Consider the following 14,150-nt stretch of genomic DNA (forward strand, 5'->3'; position numbering starts at 1 on the left):
CATTATAAAATGGACTCTTGTGCCTCAGTACAAGCAGCATTCAGAAGAAGAATGCTGCAGCAGGTGCTTCCCCAGGAAAAGAGAAGGATGCTCCCTCCCTAGGTGACACACAAGCTGCGGTATGTCCCATAGAGCACCCTTGACCACAGCAACTGAGAACAGAGCATTGGTTCACTTACCATGAAGGCTTCTGGTTGCTTGAGTTAAGGACATCTTTGCCCACCTGGCTTGACCCACTTGCCTATTTCTAGGAGACCATCTTCTCAGCAGTCTTTTCTATGCATTGCAGCAAAAGACTAACAAAGGCTCATATATACTGGGGAGCAGAATGCAGATTTTTGCTGATGGACATTTCTATAGCACTTCAAGTTCATGGTGCTTGTTCATGTTGATCCTTATTGCCGTTTTGTTACGTTGATTCTCTGTGTTGTTTTTTGCCTTCTGGTGTATCAATTTGTTGTTACACCTTTTGTAACTTGGCCTGAACGACATGGGGCAGGGCTATCCCCCTCTGGCACAAGTAGGAATGCATTTTCTTTCTAGCTAATCAAAACTGTCCTGCCTTGGAGCTTGTGAGGGGGATAACCCATAGAGATGTCCTTGACTCCAGCAACCAGGAGAAGCCTTCACAGTAAGTGAACCAATACTGCATTTCCTAGAACAAGTTTTTGTTTGCCTTTTCCTAATATGGTTCCTGTGTTCCAAGCTGCACATTTTAGATCACACCAGATACTCAGGATTCAGGAAGCTGTCTATTGTGTGCCTTGTCTAGCTTTCAAAGAAGGAAATGTAGGGGAGGCTTATAAACCACCTTCAATAATTGAAAAATTGATTATGAGAAAATAGCAGTTCTTCTCCATGAAGACAATCAACCAGATACTTTCCATGTCTTGGAACTAAACCTGTCGGTTGTCTTTGTTTAAACAGCTGGTTGTGAAAGGAGCAACTGATGCAGACAATCGTATTCACGAACCAGGGACTCAAATGAAAATCAAGTTGGAAGGAGATGCAAATGCTCGGGTTGGTCTTGTGGCCGTGGACAAAGGTGTCTATGTCCTAAACAAGGAGCACAGGTTTACTCAAACTAAGGTGAGTCATGGAATGCCTTGGATAGCAACATCAAGCATTGCATTTCCCCCCAGTTGGATCATTCGGAGTTCATTTTGATTGTTTCCTACTGCTTGTGTCTGCTCTTTGCCAGATATGGGACACTGTGGAGAAGAACGACATCGGATGTACACCTGGCAGTGGCAGGAACAACTTGGGTGTCTTTACAGATGCTGGACTGTCCCTGAAGACTAATACAATTGTTACACCCCAAAGATCAGGTACTATTGGGGTGGATATATGTGCCTTTGAGACAGCAAAGGACTTCCAGTGTGAGAATGACCTTTCTCCTTCAGGCCAAGCCAAGACATTTTGCTGTCCCAAATAATAGCATTGCACTCTCTGAATGTTATACCTCAAGATCCCATGTAGTGCATGCTGAGATACAATTCTTGGGTTGTGGGCCACTGTCCCAAGACTTCCTACTATGAAAATATTTGTAATAAATCTCCAGTGGCTTCTATTTTTAAGAAAAAAGAAACCTCATTGATTTGGAATGGAGATGCATGGGGCAGAGGAAGGGCAAAGCATTTGTTCACACCCACCAACACTTCTTTGATCCAAATTGCTCCCTGCTTAAGCTGCTTTTGCTTAGAAATCATTGCTGTGGTTCATGCCATACATGTGGATGCAATATGTAGTTAGGCCTTAAGGTGCAATCCTATGCTCTCTTACATGGGAGTAAGTCCCAGTGAGCTTACTGTAAATATGCATAAGATCATTCTGCCCGAGAATTAGGATTCAATGGGATCTTCTTATTTTGAACCAGGATAGTTATTTCCTCTCAATGCCATTTCTCTGCAGATCTAAAGTGCCCCCAGGTTGCAAGACGCCGACGCCGACGTCGTTCCATACAGCTCATTGAGTCAAAGGCAAATCAAGGTATGTGACACCCACCCACCCCCCGCAAGTGACAAGAGCTCTATATGCCCCCAGAAGTCAAAATAATTTGAGCCAGACTTGGAAAATGATGTCCTGAAATCCACATGGGATTGGAGGAATACTGTGCTTGCTCTGCTTTGCTGCTGACCGACTGCATATTGCAAATGGATCATTCGTGCTCTTGTTGGTGGCTCCCTCTGTGAAGGAATCTCCCTCTCCCTACAAGGTGCCAGCTAAATCCTGCTTTCTCAAGGAACAAGTCAATGCCTGAGAGAAAGAACCCTCTCCATTATGGGAAGCATCCATCACCAAGGGCAAGCAATTGCCATCTCCTATAGAAATTTCTAGTGTGGACCCATTGCTCAGTTGCAGCACACATGCTTTGCATGCAGAAAGCCCCAGGCTCATTCCTCAAGGTTTCCAGTTTTAAAAGAAGCAGGGCTGGAAAAGACCTCTCTCTAGAGCAGGGCTGCACAACTTCAGCCCTCCAGCTGCTGTTGGACTACAACTCCCATCACCCCCAGCCACAGTGGCCAATAGTCAGGGATGATGGGAGTTATAGTCCAACACAGAGTTGCAAGAACCTAAGCGGTATACTTGTGGGTCAAATGGGCCGTAAGCCATAATTCGGCTTTTTAAAAGCCAAATCTGGCCACCTAGGTCCAACATCTGTAGGAGGGTCAAAGCTGTGCCGCCCTGCTCTAGAGAGACATTCACAGTTTTATCCCGGTTTGTTTTATGTTCTAACTAAAGACAGAACTAACCGCAGTTTCCTGAGTACATCACACTGTGGAACTATGGTTTGATCTAAAATGAAAGCTAAACCTTTATTTCTCCTGCTGTGCAAAAGATGAAGGGAGTGGGGAGTGTGCACGTTTCACAGAAGTTTGTTCTTATAGTGCTAAATCATGGTCTAGTGTTACCTCTGAACTAGGCCAGTGCTCTGATGTTTCATGAGGTTTACATCTTTCAGCGGCCAAATATCAGGATCCGCAGCTAAAGAAGTGCTGTGAAGATGGCATGCATGAGAACCCCATGGGATACAGCTGTGAAAGGCGCGTAGAATACGTTGCAGAGCAGGATGCATGCAAGGATGCCTTCCTTGAATGCTGTCGCTTCATTAAAGGAGTCCGGGATGAGAGGCAACGGGAGGAACACCTGTTACTGGCAAGAAGCAAGTAGAAGTGTTTCTTAAGATCTCTCAAAGAAGCACAACTGGGGAGTGGGAGGGAGATACTGGGGGCAGATGGGACTTGACTGGCATGTCTCCCAGAAAGCCAGGAAAGAAGGAAGTGCAAGTTCCTTCTTTCATATCCCTTCCTCAGACAATCCACTTTCCCCCATAAAGGATCTGAGGATCAAGTATTTTCAGGATTAAAAACAACATCTGCCAGTGTCTACCTTCTGTCTCAACTATATTGGTGAATGCACACTTCAAATACATTCAGTTAGTGCACCATGAGCAACCATTGCCTAAGACTAGGTTTGCCCTTGTGAAAATCCACAAGTTCGATGCATGCACGTGGGATGCATATCAATGGGAAAACAATGTGCTCTGGCAGCACCTGATTATCCTGAACTCGCCTCTTCTTAACTGAGGAAATGCTGTATGACTTTTTCCCATCAGGAAAATGGCTTCCAAGAATGCGGATACTACCCAAGTCAGAGTTGCTAGCCACCTAAGCTTGGGGAAATGATACCTATGTATATATTTATACATACACACTTGTAAATGCAGGACTAGAGATGAACATTTAATTTATTTTCTCCTTAACAAGGAGAATCCTAGAGGTCACACTTAGGTCAGTTTTCTCACATCTTGAAGAGGTATCACTATAATAAAATAATCACAGCTAAGCCTCCCTCTCCTGATTTCCCAGGTGACTTTGATGAAGATTTCTTATCAGATGAAGAGATTATCTCCAGGACTGAGTTTCCAGAAAGTTGGTTGTGGCAAATAGAACAGCTGACTGCAGCTCCTAATCAGCAAGGGTATCAGACTTCTTCTAAGCTACGTTTTCCTTTGGAGAAGTGTGTCTGCTGCTCCACAAGCCTAAACTGGTTTAACAGTTTAACATTTATCCCCTCTTTCAGAGGCAAGAGATCTCCAATAGAGAATTCTCAGCACCTGTACCAAACTATAGTTCAGGATTCTTTAGTGGAGGCCATGAGAGTTAAACTGGCACTGGATGTGTGTGTGTGTGTGTAGAGTAGATCCACCCTTCAGTTTTTCAAAGCAAGAGACTCAAACAGAGATGAAGGACAATTAAATTATTACCCCCCAAATGCATATAAGGGTGGGAAAGATTGTCTCTAGAGATAGAGTTTTGTTGCTCCACAGTTCCTTATGCTAGCAGAAGGATCCTGAGTGGACCACGAGACCTGCTCTTCACTTCACCCCTCATGGATTGGTAGGGAGGACAAATGCTTTTGCTCAGTTCTTTAGGCAGGGACTCTCTACCACTTCTCTTTGACTGCCCCAAAGAGAAAAGAAATGGTGGAAGCGGGTGGGAAGGAGGGAGATATTGCCCTGAGCTCCTACTTGCTAGGCTGGTCATCAGGCTTTGGGAAAAGGGAGGGCTTCTATCCTCAACTTAACAAACAAGCGTTCTACCCAACTGGCTTGCTGTTGTGGAATGAACCTGGCTCCTCCTCATGGGTGCCTGAATGTCAATTCACACAGGCCTCTTATTAAGCAAGTGGATATAGGCCAGAACAGGACATTGTTATCACAGTATACGTGCTGTTCCTGCCAAAAGCAGCAGCCCTACTTTTAGATTACTCTGTCCTTCTCTGCAATGCCTAGGACAATTTCCTCATGTCCTACTATCACGTTGTTGTGCAGTTCCTGCCTCATATCGTGCCTGTTGCAGGCAAGGGGGTGGGGAAACAGAGCACCTGTTGTGTCAGGACACAGTTGTCCTGCATGTTACAGGTGGAGGCAGAATACATTTGGCTTCCATTTTCAGCAGCAACTATGTGGCTATTGTCATGTCTAATTCTGGCCTGACACTGTACCTTCAAAATAGCTGTACCCAAGTATGACATGACACTTTTCTCTTTGTACCTAGGATCTCATCCAAGACCGTGTCTCTTTACCTGAAGGATTCCATCACAACTTGGGAGGTTCTGGCTGTGAGCATTTCAGACACAAAAGGTGAAGAATTCTGAACAGCAAGTGGGGTGGGGGTGGGGGTGGGGGTGGGGGTGGGTGGGCGGCAGTGAGGACTGGGGAAATGATCCTGGGTTACAGCTTGTCTTGAAAGATGCTTGGGAGATTAAAAGGAGATGTAAAAAATTCCTCCAGTGGCTGTTGCTGGTGTCTTTCTTATGTTTCTTTTTTTAGTCTGCAAGCCCTTTGGGGACAGGGAGCCATTTAATTAATTAATTAATTTCTGTATGTAAACCGCTTTGGGAACTTTGGTTGAAAAGTGGTATATAAATATGCATCGTAGTCGTAAAGGATACTTGATGAACAACTGCTTCTGATTCTGAACTTGGCTCCTTTCCTGATAACCCCCCTTGTAGGGATCTGCGTGGCTGATCCTTATGAGATTACCGTAATGAAGGATTTCTTCATTGATCTGCGGCTGCCCTACTCAGTAGTAAGGAATGAACAGGTGGAGGTTCGGGCTGTTCTTTACAACTACAGGGAGGTGGACATCAAGGTAAGCATTAGGACTGCAGTATAACTATGTGCTTAGCATAAAGGACACTTATACCCCTTGTGATTCTATGGACTCTTCTGGATGCTGAGGCAGAACTCCTGAGTAGTGCACAACTGCTTGCACTCTGGACGTTGTGCAACAGCATCTTCTGATATATTTTAAGGGATTCTTGGGTGCACCTCTTGGATCATGCAGCATAACAGCTTGGAATAGCAAAGTGCCTTGCACAGACTCTGGCCTTAGCACTTGGAGCCTTGGTGGGGGTGTTGGAGGGGTGGGGTCACAGATGTGTCCTTGTGATTTTGGGCAAATGGCTTAGTTTGCATATTTCTTCTCCCTTTTGGACATAACAATGAAGCTTCCTTGCCTCACAGTAAGTTCCGTGTTAATCTCTGCCACAAACTCATTAGGTGGCCTTAAGCGAGCCATTTTTACCTCAGTCTATGCACTGTGTGGAAGCCACCTGCAATGTGGAAGTATGAACCTTCCCAGGCACTAAAGACTTCGGGTGGGAACTTGTTCAGAGAGCAAGCAATTTTGTATGTCAGGTTTATTGGCTCAAGGAGCAGGGCCTTTCCCATGGTGGCACCTTCCTCGTTAGGAAACTTAGGATAGGAGGTAGCAGACCCATTCTGTAATGGTCTTTAGAGGGGGTTGTAAAAACTGAATTTGTTCCAGCAAGCATTCAGAACAGTCAGCTGAGAGATCTTATAGCTTTATTGGGATGTCCGTTGCTGCTGGGATCGGGGATGATTTTTCATTGATATATTTTATCATTTGGGTTTTATCATTTTGTTGAGTTGGATATTTTTATTGATATATATTGTAAGACACCCTGAGATCTTTTGAGACATTTCATTTGATAATGAAGATAGATAGATAGATTCGGCCTCCAGGCCAGAAGGACTGAAGGGGGGAAGGCAAGAAGAGGCTTGGGCTTTGCCAGCCAGTCTCCTTCAGTTTGGAGTGGAAGATTGATTGCTGCCTTCCACCTCTCCTGCCCGGCCAGAGGATGAGCTTTGCTCTGCTCTTGCTCAGCTGCCTTCATTGGAGCTGTGGCCTTCCATTACTGATTGTTGGGTCAGCTGCTCCTGTGGGCATCAATTACCATCACCCAATCTTGGAGTCTCTCATGAGAGGGGAGGCTCTGGGTTTCTGGTGTGCCAGATATGCTGTGGGTTTCTAGACGTTATAAGGAAGGAGGCATGCCACATATGTGCAGGCAATACGTGTGGCAAAGAAGCTATTCTCTTCTGCCCATATTGCATCCACAAGCTCACATCCAGCAGAGCTGTTTAGGGTTGTGAGAGGACGACTACTTGCCCCTCCTCCCTTGAATCAAAATTTGGAAGCATCAATTGCCCATTGTGATGTTTTTAATAAGTTCTTTCTGGATAAAATCTCTCATATTCAGGCCCCACAATTATTGCAGTCTAATGCGGAAGTGTCCAGTAACTCCTCTTATGTAGTTAGGCTGGATCAATTTCAGATTGTGACTCCTGATGATGTGGATAAGCTGCTTGGAATGGTGTGGCCTACCACCATTGGGGATGTTGTAAGCAGTACTGAACTAATAATGAATTAGTAATTAACTAATCTTGTATTTATTTCTGAAAGCATTGGAAGTGTTGTGATACTTATGTTTTGGCTATTATCCATAACTGGAGTACCTGTGGGCAAGAGGGAAGTAGCAGCAGACTCAGATAGCTTGCAGATATGTTTGTTTTACAAAAAGAAAAGAAGAAAGTCGAAGAAAAAACCTAAGGGACCCAGACCCTCACAAACTGCCCCAGTGTAACTCAATGGAGCAGAATGTTAGCAGACTCAGAGGGCACGTAAACAGCCAGGAGCTAGTGAGGAGGAGAGGAAGTAGGGCTTGAACCAAAAGAGCAAGTAGTTTCTCAGCTTAAAGAATACTCTCTCAAGACAGTCATAACAGGATGAAAAGGAGCTGAGACTGAGCATCGATGTCAGCCAGCCCCCAAAACCCAGAAAATAGAAAAAAATAAAATGTACATATCAAGTAAGACCCAAGTTATAGCAGGGACTCCTGTCCTTGTTGCTAACTTCTGGTTTGTTTGTTTTTTCATCATGCTCAGCCACAGGCTCAGGTGACACATGCACACTAGGCATATACTGCACCATTTTGTTGGGTACTTGTAATAATACTGTTAAGCATTCTTAAGTGTTCAAAGCATTTCACATACATGTCTTTCAGTCCTTTCAACAACCTGTAAGGTAGACCAGTTTCTCCCACATTTCAGCTGGAGGGGAACTGAGGCTGAGGGAGAGACTGTGGTCATTCAGTGAGTTTGTGGCAAGGGCAAAATTTGAAAGAGGGACTTCCTGATTGACAGCCCAGACCTTGAACATGGCAAAGCATTGACATGAATGCGTGTGTGTGTGTGTGTGTGTGTGAGAGAGAGAGAGAGAGAGAGACAGACAGACAGACAGACAGACAGACAGACAGACTGATTGCTGGAGACAAACATGCTGATGCAACAGGAAGAGATCAGAGGCTGTGATAAATATAGACATGTGAAAACATTTGCTAGTAAAACCACAAACCAACAAAAACATCTTTCTGAGGCAGACTTTTGAATGGCTGCTTAGCCTTTGTGAATACAGTCCGACATAGAACTGAGAGACTGAGAGGTGACATTTTATTGCCAATGTGGCTGTAGAGAACATACTTTACTGCCTCTGGAACAAAACACACAGGCTCTTGTAAGGAAATGCAACTGATTTAGGATGGAAGAGTATGTGGGAAAGAAACTGAGAGCTGGGGCCTTGGGATGCCATCTGTCAGAGAGCTTTCCTGTGCAAGCCCCATTGGAATGAATGGGAACAGCATGAGAGCATAGTAGTGTTATTGCATAGCTCTCATTCATTTCAAGGGGGCTTCTGCAGAACTGGATGAAGGCCCTGGTGCTCATTTGATTAGGGAGATGTCAAAAGCTGGAAAAGACGCATGAGAGTGAGGTAAAGGAGAATCTTTGGGAAGAGAGGACATCATAGTTCCTGGGACATCATCAACATATCTCCTGCCATTCACTGCAATTTTAAGAAGTAGATACTTGTGAAATAAAGAATGAACATATTTGCATAATCACATATATGCCTCCTATATCCACCCACCCATCCATCAAATAATTGGGTTGGGCAGCAGAAAAAAGGGGGCAAGGCTGGGTGCTGACTCATTCATTGATCCAGTATTTGACTTGCTGGTAAATATATATGTACCATCAGTTACAAAGCTGGTTTCACACTACAAGTGATAAAAGCCATTGCGGGGTGTGAGGGGGGAGGGGGAATTGGGGAATTGGGGAAAACCCAAAATACTACATCTGCAGGGTGACACTAATGCTGTTAACATAAAGCAAAGGCGTTTCAGAGGTGCTCCAGGTGAGGGCACTCCTTTCTTCATTGCCCAGAATGTGCATTGCCAAGATCGCCATCTGGAATTGATCACTTTCTCTTCTTTCTCCTCAGGTGCGAGTGGAGCTGATACACAACCCAGCTTTCTGCAGCGCCTCCACTGCTAAAAAACGATACCGGCAGGAGATCACCATTAAAAAGGTGTCCTCCTGGGCAGTGCCATTTGTGATTGTCCCATTGGAGCTGGGATTGCATGACATTGAGGTCAAGGCAGCTGTCTGGGGCCAATATGTGTCTGATGGTGTGAAGAAGAAACTGAAGGTTGTGGTACGTAGTAAGTTGGGTCCTCCAGTGACTCCTGGAGGAAGAGAGGCTAGAACCACCAGATCTCTACTGTAGTATTGTTATTAAGAGCATCCTGCTACTTCCTTCCTCCCAGTGATCACTGTAGAAGTACAGTCTCATCCTGAGGCACTACTTCAGCTGTGACAGCACAAACATTCTATATCCCCTTGCAACTAATGCAGCATTGTTCCAGCTAACTTTGGCCAGGTTTTGTCCTACTTGCCTTTTAAAAAACCAAAGACTTCCATTTTCAGAAATTCCAGATTGGGCTAGTCCTGAGGAAGAAGAGAGATGCTGATGAGCCTCAAGACTGCACAGCAGAGGCTGCTATTGGTGCCTGCCCTTTCCCCTTTCTGCACCAAACATCTGTGCAGTGCAGGACAAAACACCAGACTAGCTTTTGAGATGGGATTGGGTCTTCATGCTAATGCAATATCAGGGCTGGAGGGAGAGCTGGTCCCAACTGGAGGTTTGGTTTTGTGAATGTTTTTGTGCCTCTGCTAAACTTAGGACCTAAAGCAACCCCCATTTCAGAGTTTGTAGGGGAGGACACAGTTTGCAGGGGAGGGTTTTTTAAAAAATCAGAAATCCTCCCATTTTGTGTTGTTGAAATTTTTAAAAATCTAGGCATGTGAGCACATCAGATGTGCTCTGTTGCTGACGTCACCTTCATCTGATGCTCAGTGTTTCTTTGTAAATAAACCAAATGTGAAGATGCCATTAGTCTCCAGTGATCTGCCCTCCGAGGAAGCCAAGCCTGGGTAGTATTGCACTTGGTTAAATGTCTCACTCCCCCACCCCGCCCCCCTGAAAGTGAAACGTCTCACTTTCTGGGAAGTTGGGTGCACATTGGTCCCATCTGTGTGCCACAGGAAGTTTTCCCTTGATCTTATGAGGTCTGTATGTTTGCTAGGACATGGATACTGTAACAGCCCAAGACCTCATTGTGGCTAAGGCAGGCTATCAAACACATCTCTTTTTCTCTCTTCAAACAATGGTGGCAATAACTGCGGCTGCTTGATTCCATGAGTGCTCCTAAAAACATACTCACCTCTGCTGCTGCCTCCTCCTCCTTTGCAGTGATGATAGTAGCCGCCACTGCAGAGTATGCATGTCGTCATCGTTGTCCTCCTCCTCCTGTTTATATAACATTGTTCAACCAAAGTTCTCAAAGCGGTTTACATAGAAATAGAAATGCATTTGCTCATAATGAGAAGGGGGAGGAAGTAGAAGAGAAAATGAGGAAAGGGCATTAGAGTGATGCTCTATAAGCATTTCTAGAACTCTAATGCTTTTTCTCATTTTCTCTTCCATGTCCTCCCCCTTCTCATTATCAGACCAGTGGCAAATGAGGGCAGGACAGTGGCAGCAAGGATGAGGAGGAGACTCTTTACCAAGTGGTAGCTGTGTCACAACTTGGCAAAGAGCTACTGAGGGCAGATGAGGGAGACAGGTGAAGTGGAAGGGAGTATCTTGTCACTCCACTGTTGCCCTCACCACTTGGGGCCAGCACTTCACCTTGCCTCATGAAAGGACCTGCTCGGCCTTACTTTTGTGTAAACTGAAATTCCAACTTTGGAAGAATCAAGCAGTGAGGGCAAAGAGCCACTAAAGGCAGATGTGGTGCTTCCAGTGGCCATTGAATTTTACCCAGGATGGTTCTGCTGTGTTAGCTACTGGGAATTCATGCGGCTGACCAGTTTCTCCTCCCATACTGTATTCACACAGAAATATGTACAGTAACTGACACAGGCTGTGTTTGCACCAGAAACTAAACCAGATGCGCTGGTTTGTTTTCCAAGTTGCTGTTCAAAATCCCTTGCTGCTATGTTATATCTGAAAGAATTCCTGTTTTTTTCTTCCTTACCAGCCTGAAGGAATGACAATAACAAAGGTAAAGAACATTACATTGGATCCTGCTACGGAAGGAAACAGTGAGTAACAGTAGTTCTTCGGCAGACCCCTTTTTACTCTTTCTTGAGTCTCATGAAGGCCTTTCTTGATTGATTGATTGATTGATTGATTGATTGATTTCTATACCACCCTTCCAAAAATGGCTCAGGGCGGTTTACACAAGAGGAATAATAAATAAATAAATAAATAAATAAATAAGATGGATCCCTGTCCCCAAAGGGCTCACAATCAATTTCAGATGGGAATTATTTTATAATGGGGTGGTGGTTGTGTGCACACAAAAAGCATGTAATGCTACTTAATTTAGCACCACCCAAAACCACATTTTAACAAGCAGAAACCCAGGTTCTGTGGGACTTTGGTCTCAGATATTTACATTGCCCAGGGACAAGACATTAAAAAGAGCTAGAGTTAAAAACCCATGCCCCACCCCCCCACCCCAATTTCTGAGCAAAAATGCCAATTATAATTCTGCATTTCTAAAACAAACCAATTTGGTACTGTCCCACATACAAACTTGATTGGAGACTTTTTGAAAATTTTGTTGTTTTGAACAAATTCCCTTTGTCAAGTCAGAAAATCATAAACATGTACTTTTGTCAAACTTTGCTATACCTGCCAACAATACACGTTTCATTTTACCCTAGCTACCACCTAGATAAGTTGTACAGGCTGATGTTCGTTTAATGTATTTATTTAATAAATGTGTAACCAATCTCTGTTTGAATTATAAGAAATATGAGATGGCTGAGATGGCTTACAAGAAATATAAAAAACATAAAATATGTCACATTTAAACCAAAATATTGCAACAACAGAAAAGAAAGAAACCAGATAAAACTCAAAAAACCTCTAATAAAACAGCCAGCAATGATACTGAGTTAAAAGTTAGGGTATCTGGCATCAAAGAGACACAAATACAGGAGTCGGCTGTACATTCTGTACAGCTGGGAGGTGTATGGGATGGTTGTACCTTCTGTCCTCCTGCTGTAATAATATCTCCCTATCCTAGAAGCAGCACATACGGTCAGAGCGGAGGCAGGCAGTAAACAAACCACAGGTGTGGCTCATTCCCATTCATCTCTCCTTGCCCTGGTTGCCTTGCTCTGCCTCAAGTCACTCCCCTGCCATCATGTCAACCTCAAGTGCATGGGCTGCTCATTTGCCCAGTTCCCCAGCCTGGGCAAATAGGCAGCCCATACACCTTCCTAGTCTTTCTTGGTAGTTCATCTATCAGCTCACTGTTTCTCCAGCTCAACAGGAATACTGAACAATGTACCATTTTGTGTCTTTCATACAAGTCTGGGCAATGGTGTTCTTTCCTGTCTCCTTGTGATATTTTCCCTTTCCCCCATCTTTTTCAGATGGTATCCAGGAGGTGCTGGTCAAAGCCGTTAATTTAGAGGATATTGTTCCTGATACAGAACCTGACACCAAAATTAGCATCCAAGGCAAGGATCATTACTTTCTTATAAAGTATAGAAATTTAGGACTGTGGAACTGAAAAGGGCCAACATTCCATCCAGGCCAATCCCTGCTCAACAACTCACCATGGACAATATAGTATACTGCTAGGGATAAGCTCTCAGTATACCTCTCAGGTGGATGGAACATTCAGGAGGGCCTACCCAGTGAAGCTCAATGAACTTGGGCTGAGCAAAAACATTCCTTCTGGTATAAAGGCCACAGACCACTAAGACTTTAAAGGAAATAGCCAGTACCTTAAGTTAGGCTTTGTCATAATTGTCATAGCTCCAGATGACCCAAAGTGGACAAAAAGCCAAATTTAGTTGGGGACTCGGGAGGTAGGGAATCCTGCAAAGATCTACTGAAGTTTGGCATCCTGCAAGAACAGCAGGATAGGAGATGCTGTTGAGATGGATATGTTCTTGCATCTCAGTCCACAACTCTCACTGCCTTTCTACAAACTTGGGTTCACATTTCTGCCCTCTTTTTGTGGCCAGGAAACCCTGTGGCTCAGCTTATTGAGGACTCCATCGATGGGACCAACCTGAAACATCTCATCGTAACTCCTTCTGGCTGTGGGGAGCAGAACATGATCACCATGACACCTTCAGTGATTGCCACCCACTACCTTGACAACACTGGGCAGTGGGAGAAGTTTGGGGTGAACCGCAGGAGTGACGCCATCAACCAGATCTTGAAAGGTAAGCCAAGCAGGTGTGTCGTTAGACTTGTCCTCGTTCCCTGCCAGCTGATTCAAAGGACTGCCAGTGGATCTGCTTACCCATAAGGTGATCACCCTAAGGTCAGGATACTAAAAAACCTTTGAGTGGTTTCAGCTGGTTAGTAGTAAGGTACTACTTGCCTTACTCAAAGTAGTGATGACCACTGAGTGATGACCACTTCTAATGATGCCTATTGCAACTGTCAAAATAGGACAAGGAAGATAATTTTCATCTTCATTTTGCTGATCTGCAGAACTGGAGCATCAACATGGAAATTAACTATTTTTCAAAGTATATGAAAATGAACCTCTCCTGATGGCATCCTGTGGAGGTGCAAACAGTTGCTTAGCAGGGAGCAGGGAGCTCTACCCTGATATTCCCCTCCAGCCCAGGGCAAGGCAGACAGTGTCAGAATGGAATGTGCACAAACCAAGGTCTGAACCAGTTCGCTGCTGAACCAGTTTGGTGCCAAACACATCCCTTATTTCAGAACTGCCTTCCCTTCTCTTTAATGTGCACTTGTTGTAGTCTCAGCTCAGAGTGGAATTCCCATTTTGAGAGATGGATGGGGAAGGGGGGGAGTAAAAATAATGCAAAACAAGGTGAATGTGCAAAGGAAACACAGCACAGGTGAGACCATGCTGCAGAGAGTGAGAGAGCAAATATT

At 44.5% G+C, this 14,150-nt stretch overlaps 1 protein-coding gene across 2 annotated transcripts in view; it reads left to right on the plus strand.

Moving 5' to 3' along the window:
• LOC128346561 (venom factor-like) overlaps window positions 1-14,150 on the plus strand; it is a 98,201-nt gene that overhangs the window by 34,057 nt on the left and 49,994 nt on the right. For both annotated transcript variants that reach the window (XM_053299993.1, XM_053299992.1), the window contains 11 exons: window positions 928-1,089; window positions 1,202-1,328; window positions 1,912-1,989; window positions 2,963-3,163; window positions 3,870-3,981; window positions 5,061-5,146; window positions 5,518-5,657; window positions 9,150-9,362; window positions 11,251-11,314; window positions 12,659-12,745; window positions 13,259-13,462. In XM_053299993.1, the coding sequence (XP_053155968.1) occupies window positions 928-1,089; window positions 1,202-1,328; window positions 1,912-1,989; window positions 2,963-3,163; window positions 3,870-3,981; window positions 5,061-5,146; window positions 5,518-5,657; window positions 9,150-9,362; window positions 11,251-11,314; window positions 12,659-12,745; window positions 13,259-13,462 (1,474 nt within the window). The remainder of the gene's footprint in view (window positions 1-927; window positions 1,090-1,201; window positions 1,329-1,911; window positions 1,990-2,962; window positions 3,164-3,869; window positions 3,982-5,060; window positions 5,147-5,517; window positions 5,658-9,149; window positions 9,363-11,250; window positions 11,315-12,658; window positions 12,746-13,258; window positions 13,463-14,150) is intronic.

Source organism: Hemicordylus capensis, chromosome 2, assembly GCF_027244095.1.
Source record: "Hemicordylus capensis ecotype Gifberg chromosome 2, rHemCap1.1.pri, whole genome shotgun sequence".
Taxonomy (NCBI): domain Eukaryota; kingdom Metazoa; phylum Chordata; class Lepidosauria; order Squamata; family Cordylidae; genus Hemicordylus; species Hemicordylus capensis.